A 27,459-nucleotide genomic window follows, 5' to 3' on the forward strand; every position below is an offset into this window, starting at 1 on the left:
GACTTTGCAAATTCTCACTTGGGCAGATAATTTGGGGGAAATATTTGGCAGTTTTTCCTATCAAGTGATTCACAGAAAGCAGTATCAAAATCTATGGTCATAAGCATAAAGGTAACAAAAAATATTGGTTAAAATGGTGTGGAATGCACCACTTTAACAACTTTATGCACTAGTGTTGCTATTTATAATAATGCAAATTATTTTAGCTTTGTCATTATATTAAAGCTACATTCCTTGATGGTTTGTATTTAATATTCATTAAGACTTGCATTTATATAGCGCCTTTCATGGCCTCAGGATGTTCGAAAGTGCTTATAGCCAATTAAGTACTTTTGAAATGTAGTTACTGTTGTAATGTAGGATATGCTGCAGCCAATTTGCACACATCAAGCTCCCAACAGCAATGTGATAGAAACATAGAAAATAGGTGGAGTAGGCCATTCGGCCCTTCGAGCCTGCACCATCATTCAATAAGATCATGGCTGATCATTCACCTCAGCCTTTCCTGCTTTCTCTCCATACCCCTTGATCCCTTTAGCTCTAAGGGCCATATCTAACTCCCTCTTGAATATCTCCAATGAACTGGCATCAACAACTCTCTGCAGTAGGGAATTCCACAGGTTAACAACTCTCTAAGTGAAGACGTTTCTCCTCATCTCAGTCCTAAATGGCTTACCCCTTATTCTTAGACTGTGTCCCCTGGTTCTGGACTTCCCCAACATCGGGAACAATCTTCCTGCATCTAACCTTGTCCAGTCCCGTCAGAATTTTATACGTTTCTATGAGATCCGCTCTCATCCTTCTAACCTCCAGTGAATACAGGCCCAGTTGTCTCTCCTCATATGTCAGTCCTGCCATCCTGGGGATCAGCCTGGTGAACCTTCGCTGCACTCCCTCAATAGCAAGAATGTCCTTCCTCAGATTAGGAGACCAAAACAGAACACAATATTCCAGGTGAGGCCTCACCAAGGCCCTGTACAACTGCAGTAAGACCTCCCTGCTCTTATACTCAAATCCCCGAGCCATGAAGGCCAACATACCATTTGCCTTCTTCACCGCCGACTGTACCTGCATGCCAACTTTCAATGACTGATGTACCATGACACCCAGGTCTCGTTGCACCTCCCCTTTTCCTAATCTGCCGCCATTCAGATAATATTCTGCCTTCGTGTTTTTGCCCCCAAAGTGGATAACCTCACATTTATCCACATTATACTGCATCTGCCATGCATTAGCCCACTCACCTAACCTGTCCAAGTCACCCTGCAGCCTCTTAGCATCCTCCTCACAGCTCACATTGCCACCCAGCTTAGTGTCATCTGCAAACTTGGAGATATTACACTCAATTCCTTCATCTAAATCATTAATGTATACTGTAAATAGCTGGGGTCCCAGCACTGAGCCCTGCGGCACACCACTATTCACTGCCTGCCATAAGGACCCGTTTATTCCGACTCTCTGCTTCCTGTCTGTCAACCAGTTCTCTATCCACGTCAGTACATTACCCCCAATACCATGTGCTTTAATTTTGCACACCAATCTCTTGTGTGGGACTTTGTCAAAAGTCTTTTGAAAGTCCAAATACACCACAGCCACTGGTTCTCCCTTGTCCACTTTACTAGTTACATCCTCAAAAAATTCCAGAAGATTTGTCAAGCCTGATTTCCCCTTCATAAATCCATGATGACTTGAACCGATCCTGTCACTGCTGTCCAAATGTGCTGCTATTTCATCTTTAATAATTGATTCCAACATTTTTCCCACGACTGATGTCAGGCTAACTGGTCTACAATTACCCGTTTTTTAAAAAAGTGATGTTACTTTAGCTACCCACCAGTCCATAGGAACTGATACAGAGTCGATAGACCATTGGAAAATGATCACCAATGTATCCACTATTTCTAAGGCCACTTCCTTAAATACTCTGGGATGCAGACTATCAGGCCCGGGGATTTATTGTCCTTCAATCCTATCAATTTCCCTAACACAATTTCCTGCCTAAAGGATTTCCTTCAGTTCCTCCTTCGTGAAGACATAACCAAAGTATTTGTTCAACTGGTCTGCCATTTCTTTGTTCCCCATTATAAATTCACCTGAATCTGACTGCAAGGGACCTACGTTTGTTTTCACTAATCTTTTTCTCTTCACATATCTATAGAAGCTTTTGCAGTCAGTTTTTATGTTCCCAGCAAGCTTCCTCTCATACTCTATTTCCCCCCCTCCTAATTAAACCCTTTGTTCTCCTCTGCTGAATTCTAAATTTCTCCCAGTCCTCAGGTTTGCTGCTTTTTCTCGCCAATTTATATGCCTCGTCCTTGGATTTAACACTATCCTTAATTTCCCTTGTTAGCCACGGTAGAGCCACCTGCCCCGTTTTATTTTTACTCCAGACAGGGATGTACAATTGTTGAAGTTCATCCATGTGATCTTTAAATGTTTGCCATTGCCTATCCACCGTCAACCCTTTAAGTATAATTTGCCAGTCTATTCTAGCCAATTCACATCTCATACCATCGAAGTTACCTTTCCTTGGGCCCAAGTTTCCACACGATAAAAAACGGGCGCCCCTCCGAGCTGGGCGCCCGTTTTTCGCGCCTAAAACGGCGCCGGAAAAAAAACTCGCGATTCTGGAGCGTTCTGCAGCTCCTTGTCTGTTTGGTGCGGCGCCCAGGGGGGCGGAGCCTACACTCGCGCTGATTTTGTAAGTGGGAGGGGGCGGGTACTATTTAAATTAGTTTTTTTCCTGCCAGCAACGCTGCGCGTTGGAGCATTCGCGCACGCGCAGTGTGAGGGAAACATTGGCACTCGGCCATTTTTGTAGTTCTTTGTAGCTGTTTAGTTTTTGAACATTTTTTAATAAAAGCACATTGCCATCAGCACATCAGCACTGAGAAGGCTGCAGGAAGCCTCAGAAAGTTGAGGCAGCCATTTCCCGACGACCTCCCCCTTTTGCCGTCAGGAAATGGCTCCTCAATTTCTGAGGCTTCCTGCAGCCTTCTGTCTCCTTCCCGCCGTCTGGAACCCCCCTCTTCTGCTGCATTCGGTCGGTCGGTCGGTCGGGCCCGCACTTCTCCCCTCCCCCCCCCACACATTCGGTCGCTCGCCCGCCGTCTGGAACGCCCCCCCCGCCGCGTTCGGTCGGTCAGTTGGGTCCCTCCCCGCCGTCTGGAACGGCTTCCTCCCCTGCGTTCGGTCGGTCGGTTTCCTCCCTCCCGCCCGCCGTCTGCAACGGCTTCCTCCCCGCCCGCCACCCCGCCCCCCCCCACCCGCCCCCCCCCCCCACCATCTGGAACGGCTTCCTCCCTCTTCCTCTTTCCCCCCCTCCCCGTTCGGTCGGTCGGTCGGTTCCCTCCCTCCCGCCGTCTGGAACGGCTTCCTTCCCCCCCCGCCCGCGTTCGGGAACAGCTGCCTCGTTTTGTGAGGCTTGCTGCAGCATTATCCCTGGCTGAAGCACTTTCACACAGGTAGGAAGATGGTTTATTTAATCTTTTCTTTGCTTATAAATTTTTATTCAGGTTGGATTTATTTGTATAATATTTGTATAATAATAAATAAGGATTTATTGTAGAATTTAATGACTTCCCTTCCCCCCTCCCCCCCTCGTTCCCTACGCCTAATTTGTAACCTGCGCCTGATTTTTTAATCTGTAGAACAGGTTTTTTCAGTTCTACAAAAATCTTCACTTGCTCCATTCTAAGTTAGTTTGGAGTACGTTTTCACTGTGGAAACTTTCAAATCAGGCGTCAGTGGCCAGACACGCCCCCTTTTGAAGAAAAAATTCTGTTCCAAAGTGGAACTGTTCTACCTGACTAGAACTGCAGAAAAAAAAATGTAGAGAATTGCGATTTCTAAGATAGTCCATTCTCCACCAGTTGCTCCTAAAAATCAGGCGCAAATCATGTGGAAACTTGGGCCCCTTAAGTTCAGGACCCTAGTCTCTGAATTAAATGTGTCACTCTCCATCTTAATAAAGAATTCTACCATATTATGGTCACTCTTTCCCAAATGATAAATGTTGGCCAGGATACCAGGGATAACTCTGCTGCTCTACTTTGAAATTTATCATGGGATCTTTTACGTTCACCTGAGGTGGTAGGTGGGGCCTTGGTTTAACATCTCCTGAAAGATAGCACCTCTGACAGTGCAGCACCTCCTCAGTACTGCACTGGAGTGCAAACTTGTATTTTGTGGTCAAGTCTCTGGAGTGGTATTTGAACTCTCAAACTTTATACTCAGGCGAGAGTTCTACTATTGAGCCACAACTGACACACAGTAGAACCTATCAAAATAAATTCTTGAAAATGTCACGTGAGGCTTTTCAGACAAATTTAAAAAAAAGTTTAACAGTGTCAACTGATTAAGTTCAATTTCAGTACACAAAAACAATGCTCAAAATTGGCCAGGAGTTGCTCCGTTTTTTTGGGAACAACTTGATTTTTCTGGAGTAAATTAAAAATCCCCATTTTGCAGTCAATTTGTGCCAATGTAAGTGAGTTAATTACTATTTTTTTCAATGTTTAGTTTAGTTTTTCTCAAAAGGGGGCGTTACCAGCCACCTACGCCAGTTTTGGCCATTTAGGCCACTTTGGCCAGCTAATAGTGATTCCAAATCTACTTCGGCCAGTGTATGTGGCCACTTCAGAAAATCCTTGGAGAGTTAAGAAATCAACGCAGGTAGGGACATTGAAGGCCAGCAGAATGTAATGACTTGACTAAAGAATGTGAATAGGATCAAACAGCTACACAGGACATCATATGACAAACCTCGCAAAGTTAATTATAGTAGAAGCATTCATGGAAGCTTAAAATACAAAAATAAAAAGTAATACAAGATAGTTGAATTAAATGGCCCTAATCTCTCAACGAATTTAAACAACTATTTGTTTGCAATGATTATACTGGGCCAAAATTGAGCCCATATTATCTAAATAAAGTCTATTTCAATAAATAATATTTTCTCTCAGTGTTCCTCAGTCACTTATATTCTTCTTTCACAATAGCACCAGGTAAATAGGCTTGACAAATAGTCACCACTATTCACGAGACAAAACATATTTACATAATTTTTTCAAAATATCCAAAAGTCCAGGAAAATGACAAGCTACTAAGAAAGTTCAAAAATAGCTACAGCGCATAAAATATCAAACCTGAGGTCGATCGCACCGGGAGGCCACTCGGCCAAGGCGAGGGGCAGGCATCGGGTCCCACACACACAGCGGCTGCAGCACGCACACAGAGAGGCTGGGGACGAGGAGCTACTGCACAAGCGCGGACACTCCACTGCACATGTGCAAACATCCTGGCACTGTTTTCAGCGCAGGACGCTGGCTCCGCCCCGACTTGACTGGCCACGCTGCGCGAAGACCGGAGAGAGGCCGGACAGCAGCCAAAGTGGGGAGTGATTTTTTCGGCACACTTATCAACAAAGAAAAGCGGTGCACCTCCGGTAAGTGCGTCGAAAAAAGGGGTGGGACAAATTTGAGCCCTATAAAACTATTTTCTGAAAATAATCAGGAAGTTGCACTAGTTACCAGACAACACAGATATCCTTTTGCAATGCAGATTGTGAATATTTGAAATCCTGATAGTTGTAATTTTTTCCAAGTGCAATAGACAAGAAATGCACACTCATTTTACGACAGCTATTGATTGTTAAAAGCCTATAGTCAACAATTTTTGTTGTTGTTTGTAAAATTCCTTTACCTTTGGGTCTTACATAAAGCTCTGCTGTTTCCATTGTCGCTGTTGTTTTCGTATCAAAAACTTGTGGCTCACTCGGTTGAACAGTTTCTGGAGGCTCACTTGTTGAAGCCTGGCTTTGGCCTACATGGTTTTCCTGGTTGTCACCTGCTGCTGCTACATTCTTGTGTCTATGCATCTAACAAAAAGTAAAGGAAAAACATATTAACTCAGCTTGGGACTCATCAGAAATCCTTAACATTAACAGATACAGAACTTTTGAAAAATTAAGCTATTAAACCAATCAAAATAGACCAGATTAAATCATAGAATGGTTACAAGCACAGGAGGCCATTCGTCCCATCGAGCCCATGCCAGCTCTCTGAAGAGCACTTCAGCTACTCCCACTCCTCCACCCTTTCCCCGAAGCCCTGCAATTTTCTTTTCCTTCAGCTATTTATCCAATTCCCTTTTGAAAGCCATGATTCAGTCTGCCTCCACCACCCTTTCAGGCAGTGTATTCCAGATCCTAACCACTTGCTGCATAAAAAAGATTTTCCTCGTGTCGCCTTTGGTTCTTTTGCCACTCACCTTAAATCTGTGTTCTCTGGTTCTCGACAATTCCACCAATGGGAACAGTTTCTCTCTATCTAGAACCCCCATGATTTTCAAGACCTGGATCAAATCGCCTCTTGATCTTTTCTGCTCTAAGGAGAAAAACCCCAGTTTCTCCAGTCTATCCATATAACTGGAGTCCCTCATCTCTGGAACCATTCTTGTAAATCTGTTCTGCATCCTCTCTAAGGCCTTCACATCCTTCCTAAAGTGCGGTGATCAGAATTGGACAGAGTTAATGCCGAAGCAGTGTGTTTTATAAAGGTTCCTTGCTTTAATACTCTTTTGCCTCTATTTATGAAACCTAGTATTCTGTATGATTTTTTTTAAAACCGCTTTCTCAACCTGCTCTGCCACCTTCAATGATTTGTGCACATATACTCCCAGGTTTCTCTATTGATGCACCCGCTTTGGGATTGTACCCTTTAGTTTATTTTGCATTTCCTCATTCTTCCTACCAAAATGTATCATGTTGCACTTTTCTGCGTTAAATTTCATCTGCCACATGCCCACCCATTTCACCAGTCTATGTCGTCTTGAAGTCTATCACTATACTTCCAAATTTTGTATCATCTGCAAATTTTGAAATTGTGCCTTGTACACCTACATCCAAGTCATTAATATACATCAAGAAAAGCAGTGGTCCGAGTAGCGACCCCTTGGGAACACCACTGTATACCTTCCTCAGTCCGAAAACAACGAATCGCTGTTTTGATCACTTTGAAATGAATTTTCTATCAATAACCCCACATAAGAACATAAGAAATAGGAGCAGGAGTATGCCATACAGCCCCTCGAGCCTGCTCCACCATTTAATAAGATCATGGCTGATCTGATCGTGGACTCAGCTCGACTTCCCTGCCCCCTCCCCAAAACCCTTTATTCCCTTATCACTCAAAAATGTGTCTATCTCCACCTTAAATATATTTAATGACCCAGCCTCCACAGCTCTCTGGGGTAGAGAAGTCCAAAGATTCACAACCCTCAGGAGAAGAAATTCCTCCTCATCTCAGTTTTAAATGGATGGCTCCTTATTCTGAGACTATGCCCCCTAGTTCTAGATTCCCCACAAGTGGAAATATCCTCTGTGTCCACCTTGTCGAGCCCTCTCATTATCTTATACATTTTGATAAGATCAGCTCTCATTCTTCTGAACTCCAATGAATATAGACCCAACCTATCTTCCTAAGTCAACCCCCTCATCTCGAGAATCAACCTAGTGAACCTTCTCTGAACAGCCTCCAATGCAAGTATATCCTTCCTTAAATATGGAGACCAAAACTGTGCGCAGTACTCTAGGCGTGATCTCACCAATACCCAGTAACACTTCTCTGCTTTTATACTCCATCCCCTTTGCAATAAAGGCCATCATTCCATTTGCCTTCCTGATTACTTGCTGTACCTGTGAAGTGGTCCTAGAAATAGTGGATGCATTGGGGGTCATTTTCCAACATTCTATAGACTCTGGATCAGTTCCTACGGATTGGAGGGTAGCTAATGTAATCCCACTTTTAAAAAAAAGGGAGGGAGAAAACAGGGAATTATAGACTGGTTAGCCTGACATCGGTAGTGGGGAAAATGTTGGAATCAATTATTAATTATTAAAGATGTAATAGCAACGCATTTGGAAAGCAGTGGCAAGATCAGTCCAAGTCAGCATGGATTTATTAAAGGGAAATCATGCTTGACAAATCTTCTAGAATTTTTGAGGATGTAACTAGTAGAGTGGACAAGGGAGAACTAGTGGATGTGGTGTATTTGGACTTTCAAAAGGCTTTTGACAAGGTCCCACACAAGAGATTAGTATGCAAAATTAAAGCACATGGTATTGGGGGTAATGTATCGACGTGGATAGAGAACTGGTTGGCAGACAGGAAGCAAAGAGTAGGAATAAACGGGTCCTTTTCAGAATGGCAGGCAGTGACTAGTGGGGTACCGCAAGGTTCAGTGCTGGGACCCCAGCTATTTACAACATACATTAATGATTTAGACAAAAGGAATTGAATGTAATATCTCCAAGTTTGTAGATGACACTAAGCTGGGTGGCAGTGTGAGCTGTGTGGAGGATGCTAAGAGGCTGCAGGGATGAGTTGGACAGATTAGGTGAGTGGGCAAATGCATGGCAGATGCAGTATAATGTAGATAAATGTGAGGTTATCCACTTTGGGGGCAAAAACAGGAGGCAGAATATGATCTGAATGGTGACAGATGAGGAAAAGGGGAGGTGCAACGAGACCTGAATGTCATGGTACATCAGTCATTGAAAGTTGGCATGCCGGTACAGCAAGCAGTGAAGAAAGCAAATGGTATGTTGGCCTTCATGGCGAGGGAAATTGAGGAAAGGAGCAGGGAGATCTTACTGCAGTTGTACAGGGCCTTGATGAGGCCAAACCTTGAATATTGTGTACAGTTTTGGTCTCCCAATCTGAGGAAGGACATTCTTGCTATTGAGGGAGTGCAGCGAAGGTGCACCAGACTGACATATGAAGAAAGATTGGATCAACTAGGCTTATATTCACTGGAATTTTGAAGAATGAGAGGGGATCTCATAGAAACATATAAAATTCTGACGGGATTGGACAGGTTAGATACAGGAAGAATGTTCCCGATGTTGGGGAAGTCCAGAACCAGGGGTCACAGTCTAAGGATAAGCCATTTCGGGCCGAGAGGAGGAGAAACTTCTTCACTCAGAGAATTGTGAACCTGTGGAATTCTCTCCCACAGAAAGTTGTTGAGGCCAGTTTGTTAGATATATTCAAAGGGAGTTAGATGAAGACAAATGTAGGTCCCTTGCAGTCAGATTCAGATGAATTTATAATGGGAAACAAAGAAATGGCAGACCAGTTGAACAATACTTTGGTTCTGTCTTCTCGAAGGAAGACACAAATAACCTTCCGGAAATACTAGGGGACTGAGGGTCTAGTGAGAAGGAGGAACTGAAGGAAATCCTTATTAGGTGGGAAATTGTGTAAGGGAAATTGATGAGATTGAAGGCCGATAAATCCCCGGGGCCTGATAGTCTGCATCCCAGAGTACTTAAGGAAGTGGCCCTAGAAATAATGTATGCATTGGTGATCATTTTCCAACAGTCTATCGACTCTGGATAGTTCCTATGGACTGGAGGGTAGCTAATGTAACACCACTTTTTAAAAAAGGAGGGAGAGAGAAAACGGCTAATTATAGACCGGTTAGCCTGACATCAGTCGTGGGGAAAATGTTGGAATCAATTATTAAAGATGAAATAGCACATTTGGAAAGCAGTGACAGGATCGGTCCAAGTCAGCATGGATTTATGAAAGGGAAATCATGCTCGACAAATCTGGAATTTTTTGAGGATGTAACTAGTAGAGTGGACAAGGGAGAACCAGTGGATGTAGTGTATTTGGACTTTCAAAAGGCTTTTGACAAGAACCCACACAAGAGATTGGTGTGCAAAATTAAAACACATGGTATTGGGGGTAATGTACTGACGTGGATAGAGAACTAGTTGGCAGACAGGAAGCAGAGAGTCGGGATAAACGGGTCCCTTTCAGAATGGCAGGCAGTGACTAGTGGTGTGCCGCAGGGCTCAGTGCTGGGACCCCAGCTATTTACAATATACATTAATGATTTAGATGAAGGAATTGAGTATAATATCTCCAAGTTTGCAGATGACACTAAGCTGGGTGGCGGTGTGAGCTGTGAGGAGGACGCTAAGAGGCTGCACGGTGACTTGGACAGGTTAAGTGAGTGGGCAAATGCATGGCAGATGCAGTATAATGTGGACAAATGTGAGGTTATCCACTTTGATGGCAAAAACACGAAGGCAGAATATTATCTGAATGGCGGCAGATTAGGAAAAGGGGAGGTGCAACGAGACCTGGATGTCATGGTACATCTGTCATTGAAAGTTGGCATGCAGGTACAGCAGGCGATGAATAGGGCAAATGGTATGTTGGCCTTCATAGCTAGGGGATTTGAGTATAGGAGCAGGGAGATCTTACTGCAGTTGTACAGGGCCTTGGTGAGGCCTCACCTGGAATATTGTGTTCAGTTTTGGTCTTCTAATCTGAGGAAGAACGTTCTTGCTATTGAGGAAGTGCAGCGAAGGTTCACCAGACTGATTCCCGGGATGGCAGGACTGACATATGAGGAGAGACTGGATCGACTGGGCCTGTATTCACTGGAGTTTAGAAGGATGAGGGGGGATCTCACAGAAACATATAAAATTCTGATAGGACTGGACAGGTTAGATGAAGGAAGAATGTTCCCGATGTTGGGCAAGTCCAGAACCAGGGGACACAGTCTAAGGATAAGGGGTAAGCCATTTAGGACCGAGAGGAGGAGAAACTTCTTCACTCAGAGAGTTGTTAACCTGTGGAATTCTCTACTGCAGAGAGTTGATGCCACTTCATTGGATATATTCAAGAGGGAGTTCGATATGGCACTTATCTTCTTATTAATGTTGGGGAGGTCCAGAACCAGGGGTCACGGTCTGGGGATGGGGGGTGGGCCATTTGGGACCGGGATGGGGAGGGACTTCTTCACCCAGGGAGTGGTGGGCCTGTGGCGTTCTCTGCCACAGAGGGTTGTTGAGGCCGTTTCACTAAGTGTATTCAAGAAGGAGTTAGATGTAGTCCTTATTACTCGGGGGATCAAGGGGTATGGAGAGAAAGCAGGAATGGGGTACTGAAGTTGCATGCTCAGCCATGAACTCATTGAATGGCGGTGCATGCTCAAAGGGCCGAATGGCCTACTCTTGCACCTATTTTCTATGTTTCTATTATGGATAAAGGGATCAAGGGATATGGAGAGAAAGGAGGAAAGGGGTACTGAGGTGAATGATCAGCCATGATCTTACTGAATGGCGGTGCAGGCTCGAAGGGCCAAATGGCCTCCTCCTGCACCTATTTTCTATGTTTCTATGTTTCTTCCGGCTAAAGGGATCAAGGGGTATGGAGAGAAAACAAGAATGGGGTACTGAAGTTGCATGATCAGCCATGATCATATTGAATGGTGGTGCAGGCTCGAAGGGCAGAATGGCCTACTCCTGCACCTATTTTCTATGTTTCTATGCATACTAACTTTTTGTGTTTCATGCACAAGGACCCCTAGGTCCCTCTGTACTGCAGCACTTTGCAATTTTTCTCCATTTAAATTATAATTTGCTTTTCTATTATTTCTGCCAAAGTGGAAAACCTCACATTTTCCCACATTATACTCCATCTGCCAAATTTTTGCCCACTCACTTAGCAGATTTTTTGTGTCTTCCTCACAATGTGTTTTTTCACCCATTTTTGTATCAGCAGCAAACTTGGCAACATTACACTCGGTCCCTTCATCCAAGTCATTAAAATAGATTGTAAATAGTTGAGGCCCCAGCACCGATCCCTGCAGCATCCCACTAGTTACAGTTTGCCAACCGGAAAATTACCCGTTTATCCTGACTCTCTGTTTTCTATCAGTTAGCCAATCCTTTATCCATGCTAATATATTACCCCCAACCCTGTGAATTTTTATCTTGTGCAGTAACCTTTTATGTGGCACCTTATCGAATGCCTTCTGGAAATCCAAATACACCACATCCACTTGTTCCCCCTTATCCATTCTGCTCGTTACATCCTCAAAGAACTCCAGCAAATTTGTCAAACATGATTTCCCTTTCAAAAACCATGCTGACTCTGCTTAATTGAATTATGCTTTTCCAAATGTCCCACTACTGCTTCCTTAATAATAGACTCCAGCATTTTCCCAATGACAGATGTTAGGCTATCTGGTCAGTTTCCTGCTTTTTATCTGCCTCCTTTTTAAAATAGGGGCGCTACATTTGCGGTTTTCCAATCCGCTGGGACCGCCCCAGAATCCAGGGAATTTTAGTAGATCGCAACCAATGCATCCACTATCTCCGCAGCCACTTTTATTTATTTATTTTTTTTTAAGACCCTAGGATGTAAGCCACCAGGTCCAGGGGACTTCCCACCGTTAGTCCCACTATTTTACTGACTACTACTTCTTTAGTGATAGTATTAAGTTCCTCCCTACTTATAGCCCCTTGATTATCCACGATTGGATGTTTTTAGTGTCTTCTACCGTGAAGACCAATACAAAATATTTGTTCAACGTCGCTGCCATTTCCCTGTTCTCCATTATTAATTCCCCAGTCTTCTCACTCTCCAACTGAATTTGAATTGCAATCAATTTATGGTCATTCCTTCCTAGAGGATCCTGTACTACGATATAATTTATTAATCCTGTTTTATTATACCATACCTGATCTGAGATAGCCTGCTCCCTGGTTGGTTCCGCAATGTACTGTTTATTGAAACTATCCTGGATACACTATGAACTCTTCCTCAAGGCTACCCTGGTCAAGAGTGATGCACATGGATTCAAATTGAAAACTTGAATCAAAAATGTTAGATGCTCTTGCAGACCATTGGAAGAAATTAAGTACATCTCCGTAAACTTTTCTCTCATTCATGGGATGTGGGCGTCGCTGGCAAGGCCAGCGTATATTGCCCATCCCTATTTGTCCTTGAGAAAGTGGGGCTGAGTCGCCTTCTTGAACCGCTGCAGTCGTGTAGTGAAGGTACTCCCACAGTAATGTCAAGGAGAGAGTTCCAAGATTTTGACCCTGTGCCGGTGAAGGAATGACAATATACTTCCAAGTCAGGATGGTGTGCGACTTGGAGGGCAACTTGGGGGTGGTGGTGCTCCCAAGCACCTGCTGTCATTGTCCTAGGTGGTAGAGGTTGTGGGTTTGAGGTGTGCTGTCGAAGAAGCGTTGGCGAGTTGCTGCAGTGTATCTTGTATCTTGTAGATGGTACACATTGCAGATATGGTGTGCCAGTGGTGGAGGGCGAGAATGTTGAAGGTGGTGGATGGAGTGCCAATCAAACGAGCTGCTTGGTCCTGGATGGTGTTGAGCTTCTTGAGTATTGTTTGAGCTGCACTCAGCCAGGCAAGTGGAGAGTATTCCATCATACTCCTGACTTGTACCTTGTAGATGATGGAAAGGCTTTGGGGAGTGAGGAGGTGAGTCACTTGCCACAGAATACCCAGCCTGACTTGCTCTTGCAGCCGTAGTATTTATGTGGCTAGTCCAGTTAAGTTTCTGGTCAATGGTGACACCCCAGGATTTTGATGGTGGAGGAATTCAACAATGGGAGTGGCATTGAATGTCATGGGGAGGTGCTTAAAGACTTGCTCTTGTTGGAGATGGTCACTGCTTGGCACTTCCAGGCCTGATTGTTGTCAAGGTCTTGCTGCATGCAGCGATGGACTGCTTCATTGTCAGAGGAGTTACAAATGGAACTGAACACTGTGCAATCATCAACAAACATCCCCACTATCTTTATGATGAAGGGAAGATCATTGCTGAAGCAGCTGGAAATGGTTGGCCCTTGGATACTGCAACCCCCCTCCCCCCAATAAGTGTAGCACTTGCACCTCTGGGTCAGAAGGTTATGGATTCAAGCCTCATTCCCGAAACCGGAGTGCATAATCTGGGCTGACACTTCGGAGTACACTGAGGGAGGGCTGCACTGTTAGGGGCGCGGGCTTTTGGATGACACATTAAACTGAGGCCCCATTTGCCCTCTCAGGTGGGTATGAAAGATCCCATGGCACTGTTGAGCAAAAGCAGGGAAGCGCCTGGCCAACATTTACCCCTCAACCTATATTACCAAATTATTTATCTTGTCATTTTTTTTGCTGTTTGTGGGCCCTTAATATGCACAAATTGGCTGTTGCATTTGACTACATTGCAACAGTGACTACATTTCAAAAAGACCTCATTGTCCCAAAGTGCTTCAAAGCCATTGAGGTCATGAAAGGCACTATAGTTTCTTTCACTCTTAAAACAAAATAAAAATAAATCCTCTTGTAGTAAAATTACATTAAAGAATCACAAATCCAAGTATACTCCAGTGTCTGGGAGGATGTCTGTACATGTGGTTAACTTTTCAGATTTAGGTACAGTGATGTAATGCATTGAACCTACAGCTCCGTGTCATAGCACACATTGGTGGAGGGTGGGGGGCAGGATTCTACCCAAAGGCAGCCATGAATGGAATAGCACCACAAATGAATGAATCACTTACACAATCTGGCATGCTTTCAGCCAGACACAAAACAAATGAGCATTCATTATAATTTGTATAAATTGCTGCAAGATGAAATTCAACGACAATTATGCTGTGATGAATAGCATTACAAAGAATGCATACAAGATAAAGCGAAGTATAAACTTTTGTTAAATATGGTTTATATAGTGACTTTTAGGACTACAGAATTGTATACCCACCTATGGTTCAAAAGCAGTAGAAAATAAAGATAATGGTGCATTCCATATTGCCAGTAATTCAGTTATTTAAATAAAAATTTTCAACAAGGAAAGTCTGGCTTCAAAATAGGGCTCCATTAGCTTTGCGAGGTTAGGGATTAAAGAATTATACTCAAAGTACACCCTGACTAATTAACCAAGGAAAGACATCTGTAGCCTTTATCAAATCAGCCATACGCTTAACTATCCCAATGTTGCAATTTAGGACAGCATGGATCTGGGAAAGCCAAGAGAATTTCAAAATGAAGCAAAAGAAACATTTAATAGCTGAAGCTTTTTTAAAAATTAGATGACGGATTGGTAGTCTATTAGTTCTCCAATGTTATCTAGCGTTTTGGTTATTTATTTTGAGCTTAAAGATCCACAAACATGAAAACCAAATGCAATATTAATACTACTGCATTATCACTACATAAAAGGAGAATTTAAAATTGCTTACTTCTTTAACTTTCTGAATTCGAGTTACCAGTTCCATTGCAGTCACACTTCCAGCAACAACTTCCAATGGGATTCCATTGTCTCCTATAAAAAAGCTTGATGGAATGCACACTACAGGATCTGGATGTTATTAATTTAGGATACTGTCGAGAAAATTTGCAAAGACAAGTTGGATAATGTTATTTATCTTATTCATGTGAATTTCAGCTGACAATTTTGGATAGCAGTTCAAGAGGTTTTGGTTCCTCAAGGTTTGCAAAAATGATAGTATTTGCACTGAACTATTTACATGAAGATTTATTATTGACCAGACAGCTGCTATCTATTTACAGTCCCCGATAAAGCAAGTATTTTCGTCCACAATGTAAATCTCAACATCCTTACAAATGAGACAGCTGCATGAAAAAGCTACTGTGACAGCTGTCTGTAGAGCCAACAAGAAATTATCCTCAATGGAATTATTTATATTAGTTCGAGATTCCACATCATCTAATTCTTGAACCATTCCGAAGAGTAAAATTATTTTAAAAGTAGGCAAGGTATTACTGCTTTGCCACAAATATACAACTGTCCTTTTTATAACATTAATGAAACAAGATGGGTCATGCTGGTTCATAATGAGGTCCATCTCAAAGAGAAAGAATACATTTACATTTCTTGTAATGAATTTTAAAAAAAAAATTGCTTTTTATTGCTCCATTTCGTTCCCTTTCATTTCTGATATCTTATCCTCCACTTTTATCATTTATCTAACTTCTTGTATTTTCAGTCTCTTATTCATCTACCATCATCACATCTTTGTCCTTTTCTCATTAACTTATCCCAAGATCTCAATGATCTCCCTGACTCGGCCTTCTCCATTTCCCAGATCTAATTCAGTGATGTACAAATCCATTCATGGAATTCCTGAAGCCTCATTAACTTAGTAAGCCATATTCTGGTAAATTATGGTGTCCAGAACTTAAAGAAGGGTAACTTTGAAGGCATGAGGCGTGAATTGGCTAGGATAGATTGGCGAATGATACTTAAGGGGTTGACTGTGGATGGGCAATGGCAGACATTTAGAGACCGCATGGATGAATTACAACAATTGTACATTCCTGTCTGGCGCAAAAATAAAAAAGGGAAGGTGTCTCAACCGTGGCTATCAAGGGAAATCAGGGATAGTATTAAAGCCAAGGAAGTGGCACACAAATTGGCCAGAAATAGCAGCGAACCCGGAGACTGGGAGAAATTTAGAACTCAGCAGAGGAGGACAAAGGGTTTGATTAGGGCAGGGAAAATGGAGTATGAGAAGAAGCTTGCAGGGAACATTAAGACAGATTGCAAAAGTTTCTTTTGATAAGAATCAGGGGAAATCATAACGGGGAACAAAGAAATGGCAGACCAATTGAACAAGTACTTTGCTTCAGTATTCACGAAGGAGGACACGAACAACCTTCCGGATATAAAAGGGATCAGAGGGTCTAGTAAGGAGGAGGAACTGAGGGAAATCCTTATTAGTCGGGAAATTGTGTTGGGGAAATTGATGGGATTGAAGGCCGATAAATCCCCAGGGCCTGATGGACTGCATCCCAGAGTATTTAAGGAGGTGGCCTTGGAAATAGCGGATGCATTAACAGTCATTTTCCAACATTCCATTGACTCTGGATCAGTTCCTATCGAGTGGAGGGTAGCCAATGTAACCCCACTTTTTAAAAAAGGAGGGAGAGAAAACAGGGAATTATAGACCGGTCAGCCTGACATCGGTAGTGGGTAAAATGATGGAATCAATTATTAAGGATGTCATAGCAGCGCATTTGGAAAGAGGTGACATGATAGGTTCAAGTCAGCATGGATTTATGAAAGGGAAATCATGCTTGACAAATCTTCTGGAATTTTTTGAGGATGTTTCCAGTAGAGTGGACAAGGGAGAACCAGTTGATGTGGTATATTTGGACTTTCAGAAGGCTTTTGACAAGGTCCCACAAGAGATTAATGTGCAAAGTTAAAGCACATGGGATTGGGGGTAGTGTGCTGACATGGATTGAGAACTGGTTGTCAGACAGGAAGCAAAGAGTAGGAGTAAATGGGGACTTTTCAGAATGGCAGGCAGTGACTAGTGGGGAACCGCAAGGTTCTGTGCTGGGGCCCCAGCTGTTTACATTGTACATTAATGATTTGGACGAGGGGGATTAAATGTAGTATCTCCAAATTTGCAGATGACACTAAGTTGGGTGGCAGTGTGAGCTGCGAGGAGGATGCTATGAGGCTGCAGAGCGACTTGGATAGGTTAGGTGAGTGGGCAAATGCATGGCAGGTGAAGTATAATGTGGATAAATGTGAGGTTATCCACTTTGGTGGTAAAAAGAGAGAGACAGACTATTATCTGAATGTTGACAGATTAAGAAAAGGGGAGGTGCAACGAGACCTGGGTGTCATGGTACATCAGTCATTGAAGGCTGGCATGCAGGTATAGCAGGCAGTTAAGAAAGCAAATGGCATGTCGGCCTTCATAGCGAGGGGATTTGAGTACAGGGGCAGGGAGGTTGTACAGGGCCTTGGTGAGGCCACACCTGGAGTATCGTGTACAGTTTTGGTCTCCTAACCTGAGGAAGGACATTCTTGCTATTGAGGGAGTGCAGCGATTCCCGGGATGGCGGGACTGACCTATCAAGAAAGACTGGATCAAGTGGGCTTGTATTCACTGGAGTTCAGAAAAATGAGGGGACCGCATAGAAACGTTTAAAATTCTGATGGGTTTAGACAGGTTAGATGCAGGAAGAATGTTCCCAATGTTGGGGAAGTCCAGAACCAGGAGTCACAGTCCAAGGATAAGGGGTAAGCCATTTAGGACCAAGATGAGGAGAAACTTCTTCACCCAGAGAGTGGTAAACCTGTGGAATTCTCTACCACAGAAAGTTGTTGAGGCCAATTCACTAAATATATTCAAAAAGGAGTTAGATGTAGTCCTTACTACTCGGGGGATCAAGGGGTATGGCGAGAAAGCAGGAATGGGGCACTGAAGTTGCATGTTCAGCCATGAACTCACTGAATGGCGGTGCAGGCTAGAAGGGCCGAATGGCCTACTCCTGCACCTATTTTCTATGTTTCTGTTTCTATGGAATGCAAACCTCTGCTTTCTGCTGTGAATTGTTGAAAAAGCATAAAGTCCAACTCATTTGTGCTATAAAGCATCAGGTTTTCTTATTAAAAAACATTACAGGAGGTGCTTCATTCACAAAATTCTACAGGGCAAACAGTACAAGCTTGTGTGTGGATATCGTATAATTTAATGACAACTTACGGCATTAAAAACTTTTTTTTAAAGTTATCTCCCCATGGACAAGTTCCTCTATACCAAAAGAGCAACAGGCGCCAATACAATAAATGCTCACAGAATAAATTCTATACTTTATAATCTGTCCAATCAGAATGGTTTATTAAATTATGAGAAATTGTATATCTTTCATTGTGATCTAATCATACCCTCATTCCTTCTAAGATGAAGATTTTTATTACAGAAGATTACTGGTTTAGATTAAAGTGATTTCAATCTTTCTTTAAAAAAAAAAGAAAAACAATATATTTTCTGTTTGTCAAAATATGAGGAAACAATCACCGAAGCTTTCTACAAGCGTCTCTCTCTCGGCCTCTGTAACTTGAGTGGAAACACTACACAGACAGGTTTGTGTCAATTTTACAATGGCCCAAGGAAATTCCCCGCCTTCATTTCTGATACAATCACAATTTTGACCCATTTACAAAAAATGCCATGCTAAAAAATTTGAAAAAATAATTTATATATGCGGTTGTAATGTGCAAGTCCCCTCCAGTTGCCTTATTTTCACAAATTCTTTTAGGACGCACCATGAGAAGTCACAAGATATAATTTACAATCCTCAAGTGGGTTAAATTGATCAATGCATGTGAATTGCAATCACCACCAAGCATGAGATGCAAACTGTATTCCACAGTTCCTTAAATCATACTTGGGTAATTAAAACAAAAATAATTGTCATTATGTAAAAATAATTTTAAGTGAAAACTATATTGCTGTTCAGATTGTAGGCTTCTTTCACTGATATTTATTAGGGCACAGTAGCCAAGTCGCTATGACACTGGATGATCCAAATGTCAGGAGTTAAAATCCCATCACAAGTTGTGGAATTGAACTCAATAAATCTGGCCACTTGCAGGTTGGCACCAGAAAAAAATATTTTCCCATCAAATTTACAATTTTTTGGAGTTCAATTACAGCAGGATTGTCCAAGACAAAACCTCCGACACAAAGGCTCTTTTGATCCGGCCTGCAAAACCCTTGTGGCTCGTGCACAGGATTTGGAGGACCGGAAATGATTGCCTCCTGATTGGTAGATTCTGACCAACGAAGCAGCATTCTTTTTACACCAGTCCTCCAAGCTTGGGAATTTTAAAGAGTTCAAGCTTCCAAGCATTTCAGGGAAGCAGAAGCAGGTGGAGACAATGGGGCGAGAATTGGGGGAAAGGAGATGGGTCATTGGAGCCTTGTATTTGTGTGTGGGGAGTGCGGGTCTTACTTTTCCTATGTACAGGGGGTCTTGTGTTCTGTATGTCGAGGGGATCTCACCGTGTATAGGTGTCTCAGTGTTTGCGTGTACAGGGCTCTCACTGTTAGAGAATCCTGTATTTCTGTGTATGGGGATTTGCATTTCTACGTAATCATATGCAGTCCACTTACTGATTCTGACAAGTATTTCTGCCCTTCAGCTCCAAAGGATTGGACATCCCTGAATTACAGTACATCGAAAGAAGAGTGATTTTACGCATAATACACTTTTACTTTCAAGAATAGGTTGATTAAACAATGTAAAAAGGATACAGATTTGAGAAAACTGCACACACGTTTCACTGTGGAAAAAAAAGTAAAACACATCAAATATTATAATGCCATATATTTAGATAATATTTATTTTAACCATCACAATGACAGTAAATCAAAACAAAAGCAACAGCCCACATAAATCATTAGGCAAACGATCTACATTTGGGACACTTGCCTTTTAGCATCTATTTTAATAGCAACAAAAGAGTTTGCAGTTGCTTCAGCTACTTCTTCAGCCTCCCAACTTGTAGCCATCTGTGTTGACTGTTCATCATCTCCTAAAAATAAAAATAATCAACATTCAAAACAGACCTCAAACACAATTTCTAACCAAGACATGCAGATTATGTCCATGTTTAAAATCAGATTACCATATAATCTGGTCACACTTAATGTGCTCTTATACATCCACCTATTTACAGTGGGTCTGAATGATGTGTCAGATCAATATTCTACTTTAGTACATTCTGGAGGTATGAAACATAAAAAGTAGCTAAAAATTATACTCAAGATGCCGACAATCTCCTTGGGTAAACTAGGAGTGTATCCAAAATAGGATAGTGCTAACATTTACTTTCATTTGATACTTAGGAACTATTAAAAACACAAGATTTCTGCGGTTTGAAAGTCAGAGAAAACCAGCATATTACAGATAAATAACAACCATAATAAAAACAGAAAATTTCAGCAGGTCAGGCAGCATCTGTGGAGAGGAAGCAGAGTTAACGTTTCAGGTCGATGACCCTTCATCAGAACTGGAGAGCGTTTGAAAAGAACATATTCTTAACAAGCAGTGAAAGGGGGAGGTTGGAAGACGAGAGAGATTGGAGAGACAAAAGGGATGATGGCTCAAATTCAAATGGTAATGCCAGGAGTTAGAAAAACATTAGTCAAGATAGAGTGTTAATCATCATCATCATCATCATCATCATAGGCAGTCCCTCAAATCGAGGATGACTTGCTTCCACACCAAAAAAGGATGAGTTCACAGATGTTTAATTGAAGGACCTAAAATTCCAGGTCCTGAGCTACAACCTGAAGGGTGGAAGATGCCCGTGCGTGGATTTTTTTAACGTGTGGTGACCGTTTCACACCAGCCACCACACAGGCTTGACAGAGCTCGGTCTTGGTGCAATGAATACAGGGGCAGGGAGGTGTTGCTACAGTTGTACAGGGCCTTGGTGAGGCCACACCTGGAGTATTGTGTACAGTTTTGGTCTCCTAACTTGAGGAAGGACATTCTTGCTATTGAGGGAGTGCAGCGAAGGTTCACCAGACTGATTCCCGGGATGGCGGGACTGACCTATCAAGAAAGATTGGATCAATTGGGCTTGTATTCACTGGAGTTCAGAAGAATGAGAGGGGACCTCATAGAAACGTTTAAAATTCTGACGGGTTTAGACAGGTTAGATGCAGAAAGAATGTTCCCAATGTTGGGGAAGTCCAGAACCAGGGGTCACAGTCTGAGGATAAGGGGTAAGCCATTTAGGACCGAGATGAGGAGAAACTTCTTCACCCAGAGAGTGGTGAACCTGTGGAATTCTCTACCACAGAAAGTAGTTGAGGCCAATTCACTAAATATATTCAAAAGGGAGTTAGATGAAGTCCTTACTACTCGGGGGATCAAGGGTTATGGCGAGAAAGCAGGAAGGGGGTACTGAAGTTTCATGTTCAGCCATGAACTCATTGAATGGCGGTGCAGGCTAGAAGGGCTGAATGGCCTGCTCCTGCACCTATTTTCTATGTTTCTATGGCAAGGATTACCCAGGACGACTGGAGACCTGCTCTGCTAAGGTGTTAATGGTGGGATAATGACTAACTGCCATATATTTAGATTTTATTTTAAACATCACAATGACAGTAAATCAAAACAAAAGCAACAGCCCACATAAAGGAGAAAAATAGAAAGAAACTGGCTGAGGGGGGTAGGGGGAGGCTCCTTGAGCATAAGAAATAGAAGGAGTAGATCATACGGCCCCTCAAGCCTGCTCCACCATTTAATACGTTCATGGCTAATCCCATCATGGACTCAGGTTCACTTTCCTGCCTGCTCCCATAACCCCTTACTCCCTATCGGTTAAAAAACTGTCTCTCTCATTCTTAAATTTATTCAATGACACAGCTTCCACAGCTCTCTGATGCAGCGAATTCCACAGATTTACAACCCTCGGAGAAGTTCCTCCTCCTGCTCCTTATTCTAAGATTATGCCCCCTAGTTCTAGTCTCCCTCATCAGGGGAAACATCCTCTCTGCATCCACCTTGCCAAGTCCCCTCCTAATCTTATACGTTTCGATAAGATCACTTCTCACTCTTCTGAATTCCGATGAGTAGAGGCCCAACCTACTCAACCTTTCCTCATAAGTCAACCCCCTCATCTCCGGAATCAACCTAGTGAACCTTCTCTGAACTGCCTCCAAAGCAAGTATATCCTTTCTTAAATATGGAAACCAAAACTGCACGCAGTATTCTAGGTGTGGCCTTAGCAATACCCTGTAAAGCTGTAGCAAGACTTCCCTGCTTTGGAGGCAGTTCAGAGAAGGTTCACAAGGTTGATTCCAGAGATGAGGGGGTTGACTTATGTGGAAAGGTTGAGTAGGTTGGGCCTCTACTCATTGGAGTTCAGAATGAGAGGTGATCTTATCAAAACGTATAAGATTATGAGGGGGCTTGACAAGGTGGATGCAGAGAGGATGTTTCCATTGATAGGGGAGACTAGAACTAGAGGGCATAATCTTAGAATAAGAGGCCGCACATTTAAAACTGAGATGAGGAGAAATTTTTTCTTTCAGAGGTTTATGGATCTGTGAAATTTGTTGCCTCAGACAGCTGTGGAAGCTGGGACATTGAATACATTTAAGACAGAAATAGACAGTTTCTTAAACGATAAGGGAATAAGGGGTTATGGAGAGCGGGCAGGGAAATGGACCCGAGTCCATGATTGGATCAGCCATGATCTTATTAAATGGCGGAGAAGGCTCGAGGGGCTGGATGGCCTACTCCTGCTCCTAATGTTCTTACGTATATTCCATCCCCTTTGCAAGATTCCACTGGCCTTCCTGATCACTTGCTGTACCTGCATACTAACCTTTTGTTTCATGCACCAGGTCCCACTGTACTACAGCACTTTGCAATTTTTCTCCATTTAAATAATAACTTGCGCTTCCACTTTTTCTGCCAAAGTGCATGACCTCACAATTTCCAACATTATACTCCATCTGCCAAATTTTTGCCCACTAACTTAGCCTATGTCCTTTTGCAAGTTTTGTGTGTCCTCCTCATACATTGCTTTTCCTCCCATCTTTGTATTGTCAGCAAACTTGGCTACGTTACACTCGGTCCCTTCATCCAAGTCATTAATATAGATTGTAGTTGGGGTCCCAGCACTGATCCCTGCGGCACCCCACTAGTTACTGATTGCCAACCCGACAATGAACCATTTATCCCGATTCTCTGTTTTCTGTTAGTTAGCCAATCCTCTATCCATGCTAATATATTACCCCCAACCCAGTGAACTTTTATCTTGTGCAGTAACCTTTTATGTGGCACCTTGTCAAATGCCTTCTGGAAGTCCAAATACACCACATCCACTGCTTCCCCTTTATCCACCCTGTTCGTTACATCCTCAAAGAATTCCAGCAAATTTGTCAAACATGACATCCCCTTCATAAATCCATGCTGACTGTGCCTGACTGCATTATGCTTTTCCAAAATGTCCTGTTACTGCTTCTTTAATAATGGACTCCAACATTTTCCCAACCACAGATGTTATGCTAACTGGTCTATAGTTTCCTGCTTTTTGTCTGCCTCCTTTTTTAAAAAAAAATAGGGGTGCTATATTTGCAGTTTTCCAATCTGCTGGGACCTCCCCAGAATCCAGGGAATTTTGGTAAATTACAACCAATGCATCCACTATCCCTGCCGCTACTTCTTTTAAGACCCTAGGATGTAAGCCATCAGGTCCAGGGAACCTTTCCTTTTGTTCTTTCTTCCTCTCCCCCTTTCAGTGTTTGTTAAGAATCTGTTCTTTTCGAACATTCGCCAGTTCTGACGAAGGGTCATTGACCCGAAACGTTAACTCTGCATCCTCGCCACAGATGCTGCCTGACCTGCTGAGATTTCCAGTATTTTGTTTTTATTTCAGCATCTGCAGTATTTTGCTTTTGTATTAATGATAACCATAAAGAATGCTTTAAAACAAAACTGTTGATGCTAGAAAGCTAAAATGTTGGAACACTCAGCATCTGTAAAGAAAGAAAAAATGTTGATGTTTGCAACACCCAACATTTTTCCTTATTTACTGTTTTTGTTATATAAAAAGAACTGTATTTCCTTGTTGATACCATCCAGCAACTTACTACAGAGGTATTAAGTCCTGAAGACAAATAATGTGAATGACAACACATACAAAATGGATATCTCAAGTATCTTGCTCAAAAGAGCCTACTTCAGATGATGATCAAGCACCAACACACTATTACAATAAACATACTCTCCTGGATTTTGCGGTGGTAATGACGGCGAACCATCAGCTCCTCTGAAACTGTCGCAACGTCAGGATTGAGCACATGCACAGCTGAACGTGGAAATCCTGAAGTTGCGGTCAGTCATTCACTGCTCCTCCACAGGCTGCGCTGTGGAACTCCCTAGAGCCGGCAATCGGTGAAATCAGTTGAACCGACAAAAACTTGAGCTTTTCTGATCTAACTGCTGTAAACACCCCATTAAAAGTTCAGCCTTGTTGGAATAGGTGTAACTGGGGTTTCAATGTCATATTGACTGCTGAACAACTATTCTGGCCCGAAAAAATGAATTTTATATTTGTGGAATGCCAAATTTCTTCAATATGATAGAAAATTGCTACATTTTTAAATTTTTTAAATTTAAAAAAAGTTTTTTAAAAATTGTTTATGATATTTCGGCTTCTACCACAACCCCATGTGTATGACATCTTAGTTTTGCTCCCTGTACAATTTGTTTTTTTTTAAAGTGAACAAATTAGTGCCTTTTATTTCCTGGTTTGCTGGCTGTGAGAATTCTTCAGTGATTCACTGCTTAGACAGCTTGATTACGTCACTGCTGCGTCGCGCTGGAGATACCCTTTTGACAATGTTACAAACAATTTAACGTCGCAAAACCTGAAGTTTTTGCAAGAGAGATCACAAGCTTCCTTCGTGGTCACTGATCGCAAATTCCAGGTCACTGATGGCCTAAAAGTGTGTTTATTCACTAGTATAGAAGCAAGGCTAAAATCCTGAAATGAGGGTGCTTTGTGTCACTTTGATATTCACGTCTAAGGAGAAAAAGGCTTGGGATTTCTGATAAGCTAGCGTTTGTTCACCCCAACGAAGCCCTCCTGATCCTAAATATGTTTCTGGCCTTGGGGTCATTACGATACAGGAGGCTGGCTCCCCAGCCTCTGTCTGGGAGCTGCATCAGTCTGGGAGCAGAAATGTGCTGGGGGCTTGAAGGCAGCCAGTGCACTACCTGACAAAATATTTTTAATTTATACTTGGTATTATGTATGGCAGCATCTGTGTCTCCTTGCGCTGGCCCCTCAAGCATTCCATCAATGCAAGTGGCGGGAAACAAGGCAAAGGTGTCTTTCCCTCAGTTTGTCTTATGGGTGTGCATAGTTTCTGCTGCTGGAACTTGTCAGCAGAAAGCAGCATGGAAGGGGGCATGTAACAAACATTTTGCTTTCTGCATCCTCCTATCCCAGATTTACAGGAAAATCAGTGGGGGGGGGGGGGGGGGGCGCGACGAGTGGAAGACCAACCTAGTTTTTCCAACAACTTGTGCTGATAGAGCCTTCAACGTAGGAAAATATATCTCAAGGTGCTTCACAGGAGTGTAATCAGACAAAAAATGATGCCGAGCCAAAGCAGGAGGTATTAGGAGAGATGAGTAAAAACTTAGTCAGAGGTGGACTTTAAGGAGAGACTCAAAGGAGGGGAGAGAGGATTAGAGCTTAAGGCCTAAAATGACTGAAGGCATAGCCACCAATGGTGGGGTGAAGGGAGTGGGGGATGCACAGAGTGGAGGAACACAGTTCTCAGAGGGTTTTAGGGTTGGAGGTGGTTACAGAGATCGGTGCCAGCGAGGCCATGGAACGATTTGAACACGAGAATGAGAATTATAAATCTGAGGTGTTGGTGGACTGGTAGGCAATGTAGGTCAGAGAGCATAGGGGTAATGGGTGAGTGGGTCAAGCCCGTAAGGAGATTTTAGAGAGGAAAAGCCAAGACTGTTACACCATTTCTGAAGGATTAAGTGAAGCTAATTCAGTTAACTTCAAAAGGAAGGTCTTGCAGTATTATAATTAGTTAATCCGATAATTTTCCAAGTACACCAAATAAGGTGCAAATATTTATATGTACAGATACACGCATGGGATAAACAAGAAGAAAACAAAGTTACTTAATGAACCAGGAACAAAAGATCATGCAGGCTAGAAGGGCCGAATGGCCTACTCCTGCACCTATTTTCTATGTTTCTATAACCTCGTGCTATTCACATATGAGAGAAGGAGGGAGGAAGGAAGGAGGAAGAAACTGATCGAGGATTCAAGTTTAATTTGACAGTACAACCATTTCTGGAGCCAAACGTTTGTACGCCATTTTACTAATATCAAAAACTTTAACAGAGAACATACATTTATTTTTTGTACGAAGCCAAGACTCTAATGCTAATCTGAGAGTTGCATCTTAACAAGTTGTAACCACGTACTACTGCACTGTGGTGACTCTGAAAAAAAGTTATTCTAACTGCTGTGATTACTTTCATAACCATGTTATCTTTGCATGCTTAGAACTAGGAAAATTAAGTAGTGTTAGAGATACAACTCTGCGTTACGATTAATTTCTTGGTCGCTAGTAAGGCAAAAGTGAAATGGTTCTCTTTATTCAAGCTGTTGGCAGATATTTTAAAATTGTTAGTCAAGTTAAGAACATAAGAAATAGGAGCAGGAGTAGACCATAGAGCCCCTCGAGCCTGCTCCACCATTTAATACGATCATAGCTGATCTCGGGATTGCTACCAGTGCCACGTGATAGTCAGAGTAGGAATCGCAGGATAGCGCAGATGAATACGTGGCTTGAGCAGTGGTGCAACAGGGAGGGATTCAAATTCCTGGGGGATTGGAACCGGTTCTGGGGGAGGTGGGACCAGTACAAACCGGACGGTCTGCACCTGGGCAGGACCGGAACCAATGTCCTAGGGGGAGTGTTTGCTAGTGCTGTTGGGGAGGATTTAAACTGATATGGCAGGGGAATGGGAACCAATGCAGGGAGACAGAGGGAAACAAAAAGGAGGCAAAAGCAAAAGACAGAAAGGAGATGAGGAAAAGTGGAGGGCAGAGAAACCCAAGGCAAAGAACAAAAAGGGCCACTGTACAGCAAAATTCTAAAAGGACAAAGGGTGTTAAAAGAACAAGCCTGAAGGCTTTGTGTCTTAATGCAAGGAGTATCCGCAATAAAGTGGATGAATTAACTGTGCAAATAGATGTTAACAAATATGATGTGATTGGGATTACGGAGACGTGGCTCCAGGATGATCAGGGCT

At 42.7% G+C, this 27,459-nt stretch overlaps 1 protein-coding gene across 2 annotated transcripts in view; it reads right to left on the reverse strand.

Annotated features, from left to right (window-relative positions):
* The window catches only part of ubxn4 (UBX domain protein 4), a 72,511-nt gene that overhangs the window by 34,719 nt on the left and 10,333 nt on the right, over positions 1-27,459 (reverse strand). For both annotated transcript variants that reach the window (XM_070875394.1, XM_070875395.1), the window contains exons 2-5: positions 20,074-20,176; positions 19,896-19,924; positions 15,057-15,175; positions 5,704-5,878 (exon numbers count right to left, since the gene is read on the reverse strand). In XM_070875394.1, the coding sequence (XP_070731495.1) occupies positions 5,704-5,878; positions 15,057-15,175; positions 19,896-19,924; positions 20,074-20,176 (426 nt within the window). The remainder of the gene's footprint in view (positions 1-5,703; positions 5,879-15,056; positions 15,176-19,895; positions 19,925-20,073; positions 20,177-27,459) is intronic.

Source organism: Pristiophorus japonicus, chromosome 3 (assembly GCF_044704955.1).
Source record: "Pristiophorus japonicus isolate sPriJap1 chromosome 3, sPriJap1.hap1, whole genome shotgun sequence".
NCBI classification, from domain to species: Eukaryota; Metazoa; Chordata; class Chondrichthyes; family Pristiophoridae; genus Pristiophorus; species Pristiophorus japonicus.